The sequence below is a fragment of the Macrobrachium nipponense genome, chromosome 21 (genome assembly GCF_015104395.2).
Source record: "Macrobrachium nipponense isolate FS-2020 chromosome 21, ASM1510439v2, whole genome shotgun sequence".
In the NCBI taxonomy this organism is placed as follows: domain Eukaryota; kingdom Metazoa; phylum Arthropoda; class Malacostraca; order Decapoda; family Palaemonidae; genus Macrobrachium; species Macrobrachium nipponense.
The window spans coordinates 69400050-69413765 of NC_087212.1; the positions used below are offsets into that span (position 1 = coordinate 69400050).

The following is a 13716-nucleotide window of genomic DNA, read 5'->3' on the forward strand; positions in this document are numbered from 1 at the left end:
TGCGTGCAAAGATACATCCACTTTAATGTTACTTTAATGACTGATATTCTGTGGAAATCTCAATATTCATTTTCAAATTAACTGAAACCTTTGGATTTAGCGATGCAAAGTCTTCTCATTGTATATTACAAAAACAGTACTACTTATTTAATTAGTATAAGTAAAGGCAATGCTAGAATTTCAAAATAATATTATTGCATATTAAGATTTCTTTGTATTCGTATTACTAAAATAATTTTTTTCCGAATGGAACATCGATACGATTCATATCATGAAAACTTTCATCTGAAGATAAAATATGAATATTTTTTCGTCATAGAAGATACACGACGAATACAATTACGAGTAAAGGCACACCATCATTATTAGCATCACGAAACCTGGACAATGGAATATGAAAAGAAACTGACCACGTATAATTTACATCTGGAGGAATTATCTTGTGTAATGGCCCATCTAGGAGATATTCCCATAAATATTTGCAGGTCACGAAGATTTTCGACCTGAATATTTACCTATCATGGATAATATCTCCTTTGAGACGGCATTTCGTGGCGATTTTCCAAACAAATATCTTGACGAATATATAAGTTTCAGTATAGGCATTCAAAGTTACGGGTGGATTCAAGTGTGATTTGGAGGCTTGTGGGCGAGGGGGGTGAGAAGAGGATTCGTATGCAGATCCAGGGTGCTTTTCTAAAGCAATTTTCGGTTGAATTTTGTTCCTACTTCGGCAAAATAATTGCCAAGACGAGCATTGAAAGCAAAAATTATACAATCACTTAGCGACCGTGGAGGTACGCCCTTTCTAAATTTATACTTAAATATTAATTAGGTATTTATCACTACTGGCATTCTGAAACGTTTATGTTTTATAAATGCAGAGTTTCGTTATTATTTATTGATCAGTTAATTTATTTTCTGTAAAGATCTCCGAAAATGTCTCCGTAAGTTTCTACTAGTTGTAAACATACTAGGAGGTTCCATAACAGATTGCGAAATTAAAAAAAAAAAAAAAAAAATAGGCCAATGAAGAAAAGTATTTAAAAGTATAGATGAACCTTACATAATACTGATTACTGTTATTTGAGACGAGGGGAACCACTAAGTAATGCGGAAAAACAAGCGCCTATTTTACCATTTTTTTTTTAAGTTGCATCTTCCACCTTCGCACGCATCCAGGATTCCACACTTTTTGACATTATGCAAGTTTTATTTTTATTTGAGTGACGCAAAACTACAGGGGAATAATGAGATGTAATTTTTATTGTAAGTCCTTTAATAAATTAGATCAAATGGAATTATTATCTTTTATCACTTACTCGAACAGCTCTTAATAAAATAAAGTAAGGCTTTTAAGCAAACGAAAATAGATCGGTATTTGATACAACCTTTCCTGACGTGAGATGGCAGCACTTGTCAAAGCGAAGTGGCCTCGTCGCTCATGAGACTCTATATTGATTACAACCGATGAATGAAATGTCATGGGCCCATGACGTAATCAGAGGCGCGTTGAGTGTGGTCACGGTGCAAGATTGGCATAGTCTTGGTTTTTTGCTGAGGTGGTTTGTATATACCAGATCTTGTACACTTTACATCCAGATACCTTTAGTTGTCTCGCTCAGGCGTCGTCTCACTCGTCTGCTCTGTAGCGGACTTGGGATCGTGGCCAAAGATTCGAAGAAGAAGCTTCGTCGAGTTCTTATTTGCCCGAGGGGTAAAATCAAGCATAATTTGGTGTTTCTGGGTCAATATTTTTTTGCTGTTTTCCCTATTTCAGCACTTCACAAATTGCTAATCATTGCTTGATACGCTTATCGTGGAAAATTGCTCCAGAGGTGTAGGGTATATTTTAGTTTGGTCGACCAGAACGATTCCATATTGTGGACAATGATGATAATCTTCGGAGATGCCCTCTTTTACCACTTTTACGAAAAACGTAGTTAGACGTCATCCATGAATTATATGCTGTTTAAATCTCAATGCGATCATATGTTAAACTTTATGGATGCTGTTTAACTTTGCAGCGCTATAAACTCTCTCTCTCTCTCTCTCTCTCTCTCTCGTCCTCTCTCTCTCTCTCTTCTCTTCTCTCATCACACACACACACACACACAGCACACACACAATCAGTTGATTTTTTTTTCTTTTTTATTGGGTAACCCTTTATTCTTGTGTTTCACTGAGCAACTGCGAGGTTTTCTTCCTGTTATACCTTTCAAAACTTACTGTCAATCTTCATTTCAGCGCTGAATGACTTCATAGGTCACAGCGCTTGGACTTTGGCCGAAATGCTATATTCCAGTTCCAGATAGCAAGAATTCGTATGTACTATATAAAGTGAGATTTAGTCAATGGTACCCATTTCTCTTCTTAGGGCTTAGTGGCTATGCTCACTATCACCCTGAAACTAACTTCAAAAGGCGTAGGTTGGAATGGTGGTCATCCTGGTCTGGCTAGGACTTTGCTTAGTACCAGTATATGAATTCATTTCGGTGTTATTTTCAAGGTGTATGTATATATATATATATATATATATATATATATATATATATATATATAATTACCTTTATCTTTATAATTATTGCTTTCTTCTATTATTCTTTTCCCTCATGTATACCGTATTGTTTGACCATCCTCTTCTATGGAAAACGCCAAGCCATTCAACGACTTTATTTAATAGTCCGTTTTAAAACTTTTCTAACTTTATAATTTAATTTCCTTCATTTCCAACACATTTAACTGTTTAACACGTAGACTTAGTTTTGAAAACCACCTGATCACGTATTTTGATGAAAATTTAGCCGTGTACCCAGTGACAGAATACATCGTGATTTTTAAAGGCATATCACAATAGGTTGCATTCGTAGGCATAGGAATAAATATCTAACATTTGGCACCAGTTAAATCCACCACATATTTTTAGCACTGTATTATGACTATTTCAAACGCATGGCATTTAAGTGAATATATACGTAAATGCATCATGCCAATCAGATACCGTGTGCTTTGGTTTTCTGTTAATAAACCTAATAGAATATCGCCATGTGGTACGATCTGGGTATAAGGGGATTTGAGGAGCTTGTTTAGCTGTGGGAAATGTCAAAATGAGGCGATGTAAGTAATAGGCCAATGAAAACGGAAATGTCGAAGACTCAAGCCGTAAAGAAACAATGTATCAGCTGGTGCAGCCCCACAAATACAACTAACAGGTGATAACGTCAGTTCATGCAATTTCAGCATTAACTCCTTAGGATTAGAATTTACTTATGATGGGGGCGATATTCAAGCAAAAGAAAGTGAATTTCCCAACAAATCACACACTTGTTGAAGGAACACCAACATCATTTCAAATTATTTATGCGACTTGCTTTACGCCAGTATCAAGCTTACACTGAGAGATAAACAATGTTTTAGTCTCAGAAACGATTAAAATTTTCGTAATTTACAAGGAAAATTGCTCTCCAAGATAATCAACCGTTAGATGAGTTTAATGCCTCGGTTCCAGATGCATCCAAGATTGGCAGCCAGCCAATCCATTAGGGAGGAGGGTCTCTGTGTTTGAACTGGAGTACTTCATTACGTAACAATTATTGCTATTGTCATTCTACTGACGTTTCCTATTGTATTCAGGAATAATTTTACTTTGGAATGTTGGTATAACATTAAAGTTAATTGTCCCTTTTGATGTCAAGCTCCCCACTTGTTTCTGTACATTGTCTAGAGGTAAGCCATCGGAAATCCCACATCGAAACCTCTGGTTATGCTTGCTTACCACAATGTAAATTTATGTATATTATGTAATCCATCTTTTACACAAAAATAGATTTAAAAAAATACAAAGTCGTCTACATTCCTATTAAGCCCTTTTCACTTAGATCATTATGAATAAGTCTGCTTTTGTTTTACCAAAGTCGGACAGATCTGGCTGCTTCTTTGTAAAGTACCATCGGCCCATAGCTGCAACCCCTTACATACCTTTTACTGTACACCCGTTCATATGATCTTTCTCCCATCTTACTGTCCACCCTCTCCTGACAATTATTTCATAATGCAACTATTAGGTTTCCCTTCTGTTACATCTTTTTACTCTCAATTTCCCTTTAAGCGCTGAATGACCTCATAGGTCACCAGCGCTTGGCCTAAATTCAATCTCTCACTTATGCATTTCTCCAACGATGTCTTAGTTTTTTTTTTTTTTTCCCAAATTTCTGCTTGACAAAATTCATTATTTTCGTTTTTTTGAGGTCGCCTACACCTTCTAGACTATTTTCAAGCTATTTGGGAATCTATGTTTTGAGTAAGTTAACGTCAAATTTAAAAATCCTGTAAGTAAAAGTATATGTTACGTTACAAAATTAGAAAATTTTCATCCAAAAAAAAATTATTATTTAATGTTATCATTTTTCTTGAGTGAAAATGGTTTATGCAGTATCATTCCTTCTGTGGATACGTCAAGTTTCATATTCATGAACTGCTACTCGACATTTTTGTATATTCCATAACCCTAGGTATACTATATAGTACCTAATTCATATCTCGAGCCCTGTGACTTGAATCCATTTTCTGCCACAAGTGGAGAAATGACATATTTGGTCTTCTGATTGTAAGATATTTGTCACTACTAAAAAAAGCTGCAATCTTAGTATATATATATATATATATATATATAATATATATATATATATATATATATATATATATATATATATCAAATTAAGAATGGAAATATATAAATATATATATATATATATATATATATATATATATATATATATATATATATATATTTCCATTCTTAATTTGATCGCGCTTTGTGTGTGTGTGATTGAATCGTGACTATTTGGCCAATCGCCAGAGTGCTGCTGTTTTTTTTTTTTTTTAATCTTTGAAAAGATATAATGTAACGTATAAATTGCACCCAATTCAGAATCATACTCACTCTACCCTAGTCCTATGTTGATCAGCTGAGCCAAGAGTCAAGTTTCGTTTCATATCTCGTTTTTGTCAACGTTAACGTTCTCGAGACACATTTGAGTTTGTTAGCCCAACTAAGGTTCCCTAATATAAAAATTTCAAGTATTGTTGTCCTTTGCGTCTTCAATGGTAGTGTATTAGGCGTGAATGCGATTCGTAAGCGCCGAATGACGGAGAGAGACCACACTGCCTTTTCGAAGGGCAAAAGAAGAAGAGACATCGATCTGAAGGTCAGTTCAAGGAGACTGACGCTATGGCACCAATTCAAAGAAAGTTGACAATAACCTGAGTAATTAGAGCATTTATGGTACTGCAGAACATTAATGATATTCAAGTTTTGTTAAGCTTTTTTTATATTACTCGCTTTTTATTACCTTTTAGTTGAGCATTTTTTTCACAAAATTGTTCATATTGTACAGTCTAGCTTTTATTTTATCTTAAGATAAAGTAACTTCCCCACATCCAAAGAAAATCCGTTCATTTATTCTTTGTAAGTAAAAATGTAAGTATCTATATGTACCACGTCATAGAAAAAACAAAAGATAAAGCCCTGGTTATGTAACCTTTATCTTAATGAAGTCGATTGTCTTCAGTTGTAGCTTGTCTTGTAAATTTGTACCCTTATTTACCTAAGTTCTTGAGTACCTTAACATAGTAATGTGTAAACAGTTTAACAAAATTCTTCTACACATCAATGGTGTCAAACCTTCAGCAGTTACATTGTATGAACAATTTCAGGGCTAATTAAAACTAGAATCCCTTATTATTGTCAAGAGGATGGTTCAAGAAAGTTGCTAAATTTCACTCATCGTCGGTATTTTACGAGTTAAGTCCTCAGTTCTCTCTGTCGAGGGGAATATTTTGTTTAAAACGACCCACACTGCTTGTTGTTTGAGAGAGCTTGTGTTTGGAATGTTTTCCATTACAACTGTTATTTAACAGTTCTCGGAGATTTTTTTTTTAAATATGCAACTGTTCAGAAATGACATTCCAAAAACGTAGGTTACCGAATGTCACAGCTATACGTACAACTCTAGAAGATAAAGTAAGGTGCGTTGGTCAATACGAGATATTGCTGAGTCTACGAACTTATATGTCGCATCGTTTGCTTGTTCACTTTTTGAGTTCGGTCTGACATCATCGCTGTAGAAATTATATTATAATGATATTAACAATTCTCCCACAAGTCAGTATGACCCAGGAAGGTTGTTTTAAGGTCACCTAGTGAATTCAGTTTTCCGCTTTTAAACCTAGCTCTGTAAACCCTTGTGCGTGCGTACATTTGCCTGTGTGTAGAAGTGTGCGCGTGCGCGACCTTGACTGTCCTGACAAGGTGGCCGCTCGGGCGGGTGGGACGGGGAATGAGGGGAGGAGGAGGTGTCGGTGTCGTCTGCAGTGGCTCACTGTGGTTCTCGACGGCGCTAGTACACCGTTGGTGTGTGTGTACGACGGACGTCTCATACCATAACCATGGCGACTCCCAAGACCGACCTAGAGAAAAGAAAGCAGATATCCGTCAGGGGTATTGCTCAAGTTGAAAATGTCGCCAACGTAAAGAAAACTTTCAATCGCCATCTCCATTACACTTTGGTGAAAGACAGAAATGTATCGACGCCCAGAGATTACTATTTCGCCTTGGCTCACACTGTCCGAGATCATCTCACGTCAAGATGGATCAGAACCCAGCAGCATTATTACGAAAAGGATCCAAAAGTAAGTGTCGATGGTATTTTGAGTTGTTACTCGTTGTCAGTCAGCGGAGAAGGAAAACTGTCGAATTTAGGCCGCCGGCATAAGTAAAGAGGAACCAAGTCAGGCGGGTTGTTAGGCTTACTAATATATCCTAGACGGTATCCCTTTCTTTGATGACGTTATTTTGGGATTCCATGGTTGTATTCGACGCTTTGGTTCTATGTTAGGGATTATTCATTGGAAACTTGGGTTATTTTTGTTACCAGTTGTTTCTGCCCTCATATGGAAGTGCCTGGCATCTTGGCCGTCTCTGGTATACTAGCCCCGATTGTAGAAAGCCGCTGGCTCCCAGTTAGATATTGAATAAAAGACGTCGTGACATGATAACTATTAATGTTTTATCATAAGGGGGAGCACTGTTATGTTGAATCTTGCTCGCGTAAATAACGAATGTTTCTTGTAACAGGGTCGAGAGATACCACAGCCCAAGTGGTGGTACACGATCAGAATTTTGGGTGTACATGGGAACTCACTATGTACTGTTGCCTACCACGCAAGTGACACGTGCACTGCTCAGACTGCTTGTTTTTAATGTTTAATCAATGTTGTTTTGAACCTGCTACTTTTTACTGGATGGCAGTCTGGGTAATTGCCGATATTGGATGCGTTATCGCACCAATCTTGAACCCTCTGTACATAGAGTAAGCCGGGTTATTGGTCTACTTTTTTGGTATCTCGTCAGTAACCCAGTCATTCTTGGAACGATTGTAGATACCGGCCACTAGATAAATAGGTGTTCATGTGGTATACAAATTGTACTGTCACTGTTATGCTTCTGCTTATATTGTAATTTATTAGTTAATGGCAAGATGCAAAAGTAGTTAGTTCAGTGAGGCGCCACAGTGGTTACTTAACAAATATCTTGAATAGGATGACAAACAGCAAATGTACACACTCAAACAAATATATACTATAAAGCAATGTGGCGTAGCAGGCAGTTGTATCCACATGCATTCTTCAAGGTCAACTATACACCAGAAGGTCGAACCCTGAGTGTGTCTTTAAAGCAGTGTCTTGAGCGCTTTGGTACTTTTCCTAAAGAGATTATTTTTACCGTTGTTTCAAAGCGTTTCATCAAAGATTCCCTCCGAACTAGCCTAAATTTATTAGTTGTTTACATTATTAATGATTTAGCCACACGATATCGCAGTTGTAAACAGACTGTAACATGCAAAATTAATGTACTATTGACATTGAGTGTGATTGCTATAATACTTTGTTTTGGATCGTTCATCCATATTATTTTTCTCCGTAATGTATACATTTATTCTGTATTTGTATAATTGTGTATTTGTAGACTTAAATATAAAAGTAAATAAAATTTAACATAGAGGACCAGGTTCGAAAGCAAGATTAAAAGATCAAGCGAACGACAAGTTTAGCAGATTGCATGCATGCATAACTCGATGAACCATCGTACTTTGCTTGTTGGTTTGTGCTGAATCGATTGCATGATAGTAAATTGTTACAAGAAAGTGTAAGAAACTGCTTTAGAGTAAAGGAGTACCTTGGTCTATTTCGAGTGCCAAAACACGCTCAAAGCCATCAACATTTCCGATAGCCTTTTTAACATGCCATTCCATATAACTCCACATAGATGGTAGCTGTAATCGTAAAACTAATTACATACGAAAATGAAGAATTCCATTAATACGACTATCAAACACCACACCCTCAAATGTACAGAATATATAACAAAAATGTCTCGACGCCCCACATTAATTTATATTATTGAAATAGGTAATTCCTGACAAACATTTACCACAGACATAATCCTGAAGCTGTGTGATTTCATCTAAGGATTGGCTACAGTAATCCCTGATATAAAATATTAAATAATGGTCATTTCCCTGCTTGACTCTTAGTATGAATTAATGAATTTGTGGGTCATGCTTGTCAGTCTATATTTCATAAATAAAATTCTTATAACGTGAACCAGTTCGACAAGGAGCCTTTAATCATGGCCTTACGGTGGTAGTCACATTTATGAAGCAAGAGGATTTTCTCCTTGGTAATTCAGCTTAACGTACACACACACACACACACCTCACACACACACACACACACACACTCAATATTTTGAACGTTGGTACTGTTGACTTGAATGTCTGACTACTTTAGACTAACCCTCGACCTATATTCTTCGCTTCTAAGCCTAGACAAGTCAGAGACCTCCCTGGCAACATCTTAGACGACCTTACACGGTATCATCAGAGGGGCCAATTTGTAGTGAGCTGTCACAAGCATTTGGCAGTGGGTGACAATAAGATTACTGATCACCAGTGTGGGGTTCCCACCCCACTAATTATACTCTGATAGAATGACGTGAAATGTCAAATAATTAAGAAAAAATAAATAAATAAAAAAACACTGGATGACCACCTTCCTTGTACATAAAATTCTACGAGTTCTATAAATATACTTTACTGTACATTCAAAATTCACAATAATAACAGCCATTACAACCAGAAACATTCGCTTTCCACTTTGACCTCAATTCTAGAACTGTTTCATGCTTACATATCCCCCAGTTTATATTATGAAATGATCTGTTCTAGATTGCATGTGCTAGATCGTTCGCGCTTGCATTTGTAACTGGTTGAATTGTCCCCAAGTTGCATACCTAGATAAGTTATCAGTTCTTTGGGTATCCTGTTCGAAGAGCTGCCATTTAAGTAACTAGAGTACACGGTCTCTCTCTCTCTCTCTCTCTCTCTCTCTCTCTCTCTCTCTCTCTCTCTCTCTGAATGACAGGGGCGCAATCAATAACTAATTATGTTGTATGTTGACAGTAGTGGCTTCTTCAGTGTAATCTGTAATTTGTTTTCAAAGGTTAGATTAGATGCGAAAATATAAATGAAAGAAACACGGTCTGTGCGGTTTTGGATGCAATCTTCGATTGTTAATAAAATAACTTATTACATACAATGATTGTACAGCATTTTTAGAAGGAATATATTGATGTCTTCGGCCTTCACTCTTAACGTAGTACGTTTGAAGGCGATGTTGTCGGCCTTTATTTGTTCAGATATGCTGTCCCCGTATTTTAACGAGGCCTAACGCTTTAATTTTTCCATTGATTCGATTCCTGATGGACCTTCCTGTATCATTTTAAACTTTAATATATTTAGATATCTATGAAAGCTATATGCCATAGGTGGTATTTGCTCTTTGTCACCATATATTTTGCGCGTTTAGTAAAGTATTCATAAGTTAATTGTCCAGTGAGTTCATGACCATTGTATTCTCTTTGGCATTTCATTTAAAGTATTGTGTGTGACCAGGAAGTAGATTCTCAACATTTCTATCGAGTATATACTAGATAACGTAGGCCCCAGGACACTGCCATCTTTCATTCAGATTTGCAGTTAGCAAAGCTGAAGATCAGACGCTGAAATGTAACGTTCAGTACAAAATCATTGGTAAATTACTAAATAAAAGAAACTACGTTCAATAAATTTCACTGCAATTTTTAAACCATTGCATAATCAATACTGAGGTTCCTAATGTTGGGTCACTGCTGTTTCGTGGTGCTTCTAACAGTATGAAATTGACTTTCAAGAAGACATTGGCAGTGCTGAGGTTCGACTAGAGAGAGGATCTGCTGTTGATTATTTAACGCTGGATATATTTTCAGTTCGTCTCATAACTACCTGTAGGCCAAAGTAGGAGTTATCATGTCATAACTACCTGTAGGCCAAAGTAGGAGTTATCATGTCATAACTACCTGTAGGCCAAAGTAGGAGTTATGTCATAACTACCTGTAGGCTAAAGTATGAGTTACCATCTCATAACTACTTGTAGGCCAAAGTAGGAGTTATCATTCTCTGAAAAAAATTGCTTTTACTTCCAGTAGGGTTTTAATTTTAATTTTTTTTAAGTGATGTCATTCTGAGTACCTCAGTTTTATTTCTTTTTGATAAGGTCAAAATAAAAAAAATCGAAGTTCATAACTGCCACCTCAAACATAGGGATCTTGTCTCCATGGGGGCGCCAACAAACAGGGTAGTTGTGCATTCATTAAGAAATAACTTGTCCCAATGCTTCTTGCCTGGCTTTGACCTCGACGTCATTGTACGGCCTGCAACGATGCAGTGAGCAAGTTCAGAGGATGGGGATGTGTGCGTTGAGGAGGGTTACAGGGATATTTTGAGTTCCACGTATATGCGTTTAGTTTATCTGTGAAAAGAGCTCCCTTTAACAAGTGGGCAACTTTGTTCGAGACGTGACCTCAGCACTGTCGCCTCGAAGGGGGTGGGAGTGGGGTAGGGAATGGTGGGAGATGTGGCTCTTTATCTCGTGCTATTGCTTTTCACAGGATGTCTGGGGGAGAGAGAGAGAGAGAGAGAGATTAATGTATATCTGTTGAATTCAGTGGTTTAAAAGTCAATTATATTGTCAGGTGCGCATTAGGAGTGAGATTTCCGAAAGATTGAAAATGGTAGTTCTTAAGCGGCCCACACACGCTCAAATTTTTGGTCCAATTTTTTTATGTCAAATTATTTGACATGAATTTGATCGTGTGTGGCGTAATTTGATGGCCTAAAAGGTTTGATGTCAAATTTTTTACTGATCTGATTTCAGTAGATATTTTTTGAGCCAACGTCAAATAATTTGTGTGTGTGTGGTACCTAGCAATAATTTGCGCAAATTAGTTAGTGATTAGACATAATCTTAGGAGGACGTGCGCGGCTCATCGTCATCATGGCTCCAACAAAACATGAAAAGAAATTTCTTCTTGAGCTTATTGATGTTTATAGAAGTTTACCACAACTTTGAAACTTTGGAACTAATTCTCAGTTCATTTAATAAAGGAGCATGACCAAATCGTTCACGACACAAATGCCATTGCTGGGACCACTTTCGTCTCTTTCGTTTCTGTGTGCTCTTCAGAGCTAAGCCAAGAGCCAACGCTGTATATGCATCCATGATGACACTCGGGAGCAAAATGAAAATTTGATGAGAAGTTTGAGCGTGTAGGGCGAACGTCAAACCGTCAAATAATGTGACATAAAAAAATTTGACCAAAAATTTGAGCGTGTGTGGGGGCCGCTTTAGATTGGTTAAAATGGGCTGTATGGTATGCCTACTGTAATAGATGGGCTGTTTTAGTACTAACGTTGAAATTTAATATTAAGTTAAATAGTCTCGTGCCTTATTTAATGCCCATCGAATTATGCCAACAAAGAATCGGAGTTATTTATTTCTGTTGATTAGAAATTCATTTCTCGATAATTTGGTTCTGATCCCACAATAATATGTAGTTCCCTTGCAAAGTAACCAATATCTAATACCTCGGACCAGTCCTAGGGGAACTGTTATCAGCTCAGTGGTCTGGTAAAACTAAGATGTACTTAATAAGATCATCACCTTGAAACCGAGTAAAGAAAGGGACAGTTGGTTTTCATTTCAAGTAAAAAGTAGTTACTCTTATTCTCACTTCTAGTGAGATTTACGATTGGAGTAATGAATTCTAGATTGAGCAGAGACTGGGTTCATATGTAAATAAAATCTCTGACCACAAGTAAACTAGGACTATGCTGTCTTTTGGAAAGACTTCCATCTTTGAAATTCCTCTTTAAGGTGCTTGGAAACCTGAGAATGAACGTAGAGTTTGTGTTAGCCCTAACGGATCTTGTTTGGATCAAGTACTGGTGTCAAGGACAATTATATCGTTTGTAGGGCTTCCCCACGTTTGCGAAAATGGCATTGATTCGTCATGCTTCAAAGCTTATGTCATTATTTCAAGTGTCTGCGTTGATGTCACTGATTTTTCTTGGTCTATATAGCCTATTTTCGACGAAATTGCTTGGAGTTATCATTTCGTTTTTTCCAGTCAAGACTTGAGTAGCCAAGAGATTTCCAGTTGGACCATCTCGCCCAAGCCTCATTGGAAACAGGGAGCTTCAAAATCTTGTGTCCCCTGGTCGTATTAATCATTCCAATTCTTATTCTTAAGTTCAAATTAATCACAATTGGTATATTTTCGATGGAAATTTTGCAAACACGTACGGAGATATTCATTGCTTTCGTCTGGGCACCACTTGTTTTGTAAGTGAGGATTCTCTCTCTCTCTCTCTCTCTCTCTCTCTCTCTCTCTCTCTCTATGGCTCCTCTTCGTCCTCTCTCTCTCCTCTCTCTCCTCATTCTCATCTCTCTCTCTCTCTCTCTCTCTCTCTCTCTCTCTCAGTCGTTTTAGTTTCGCCAAGGATAGCTTATCGACTGGGTCTCAGCAAGTTGGATGCATCTCATGAGATGTTACCCTCGTACGGTTTCAAGTTATTTATATCAATCCGTATCTGGTTACTTTTGGAAAATTTTGTATTGCGCAGTCTGCATACTACATCATGGCTGCTCAAAGAAGCAGGGGCCCGTTCAGGCACCAAGCCAGCTAGATCCAGTCATAATGAAAGTGAAATATGAATTTTAAGGCCTCAAGCGCAAATGTCCGCAAGTTTATCCCACACTTAACTTTGCCTGTGCACTGTGCAGCGTTTGTATAAATGTAATCTTTTGCAACGCTTGCTCTTATTAGATCCTTAAACTTTACACATTTTAATATTTTGGAGTGACTACAGTAAATCGCTTTAGGTCAACGACTTGTTTTCGTGTTTTTAACTTTTTTTATATATAATTTATTAAGGCAAGATTTTTGTGAAGTTTCTGTAAACGATACCCATAAACCAATCGAATAGCGATTTCATAACATCGCGGGATGTTATGGCGTAATGTAGTTGCCTGGTAGGAGCAGACAGACGAAGAGAAAGGAAGAAACACTTGCCAGCAATTCGTGGCCCGTTTCCAAGTAGTAGTCTTATGGACAGAGTTGCCAATAACCATGAAAACTGAATCATGCGTTGCCCAGATTTCGAGCGTTCTTCTGTGATCTTTTGGCAGCTGTGGTTTTGCTTTGCATTTTGAAAAAGAGTACACAGCTTTAAGGCTGGCTTGAATATTTGGCAAATGATTTGCAGTCATCAGAGGATG

The 13716-nt window shown here is 37.2% G+C and overlaps 1 protein-coding gene across 1 annotated transcript in view; it reads left to right on the forward strand.

The window, feature by feature from the left end:
• Positions 1–6359: 6359 nt before the first annotated feature.
• The window catches only part of LOC135198136 (glycogen phosphorylase-like), a 28303-nt gene continuing 20946 nt past the window's right edge, over positions 6360–13716 (forward strand). Inside the window, exon 1 of the mRNA XM_064225611.1 lies at positions 6360–6690. Coding sequence (XP_064081681.1) covers positions 6448–6690 — 243 coding nt within the window. The 5' untranslated portion in view covers positions 6360–6447. The remainder of the gene's footprint in view (positions 6691–13716) is intronic.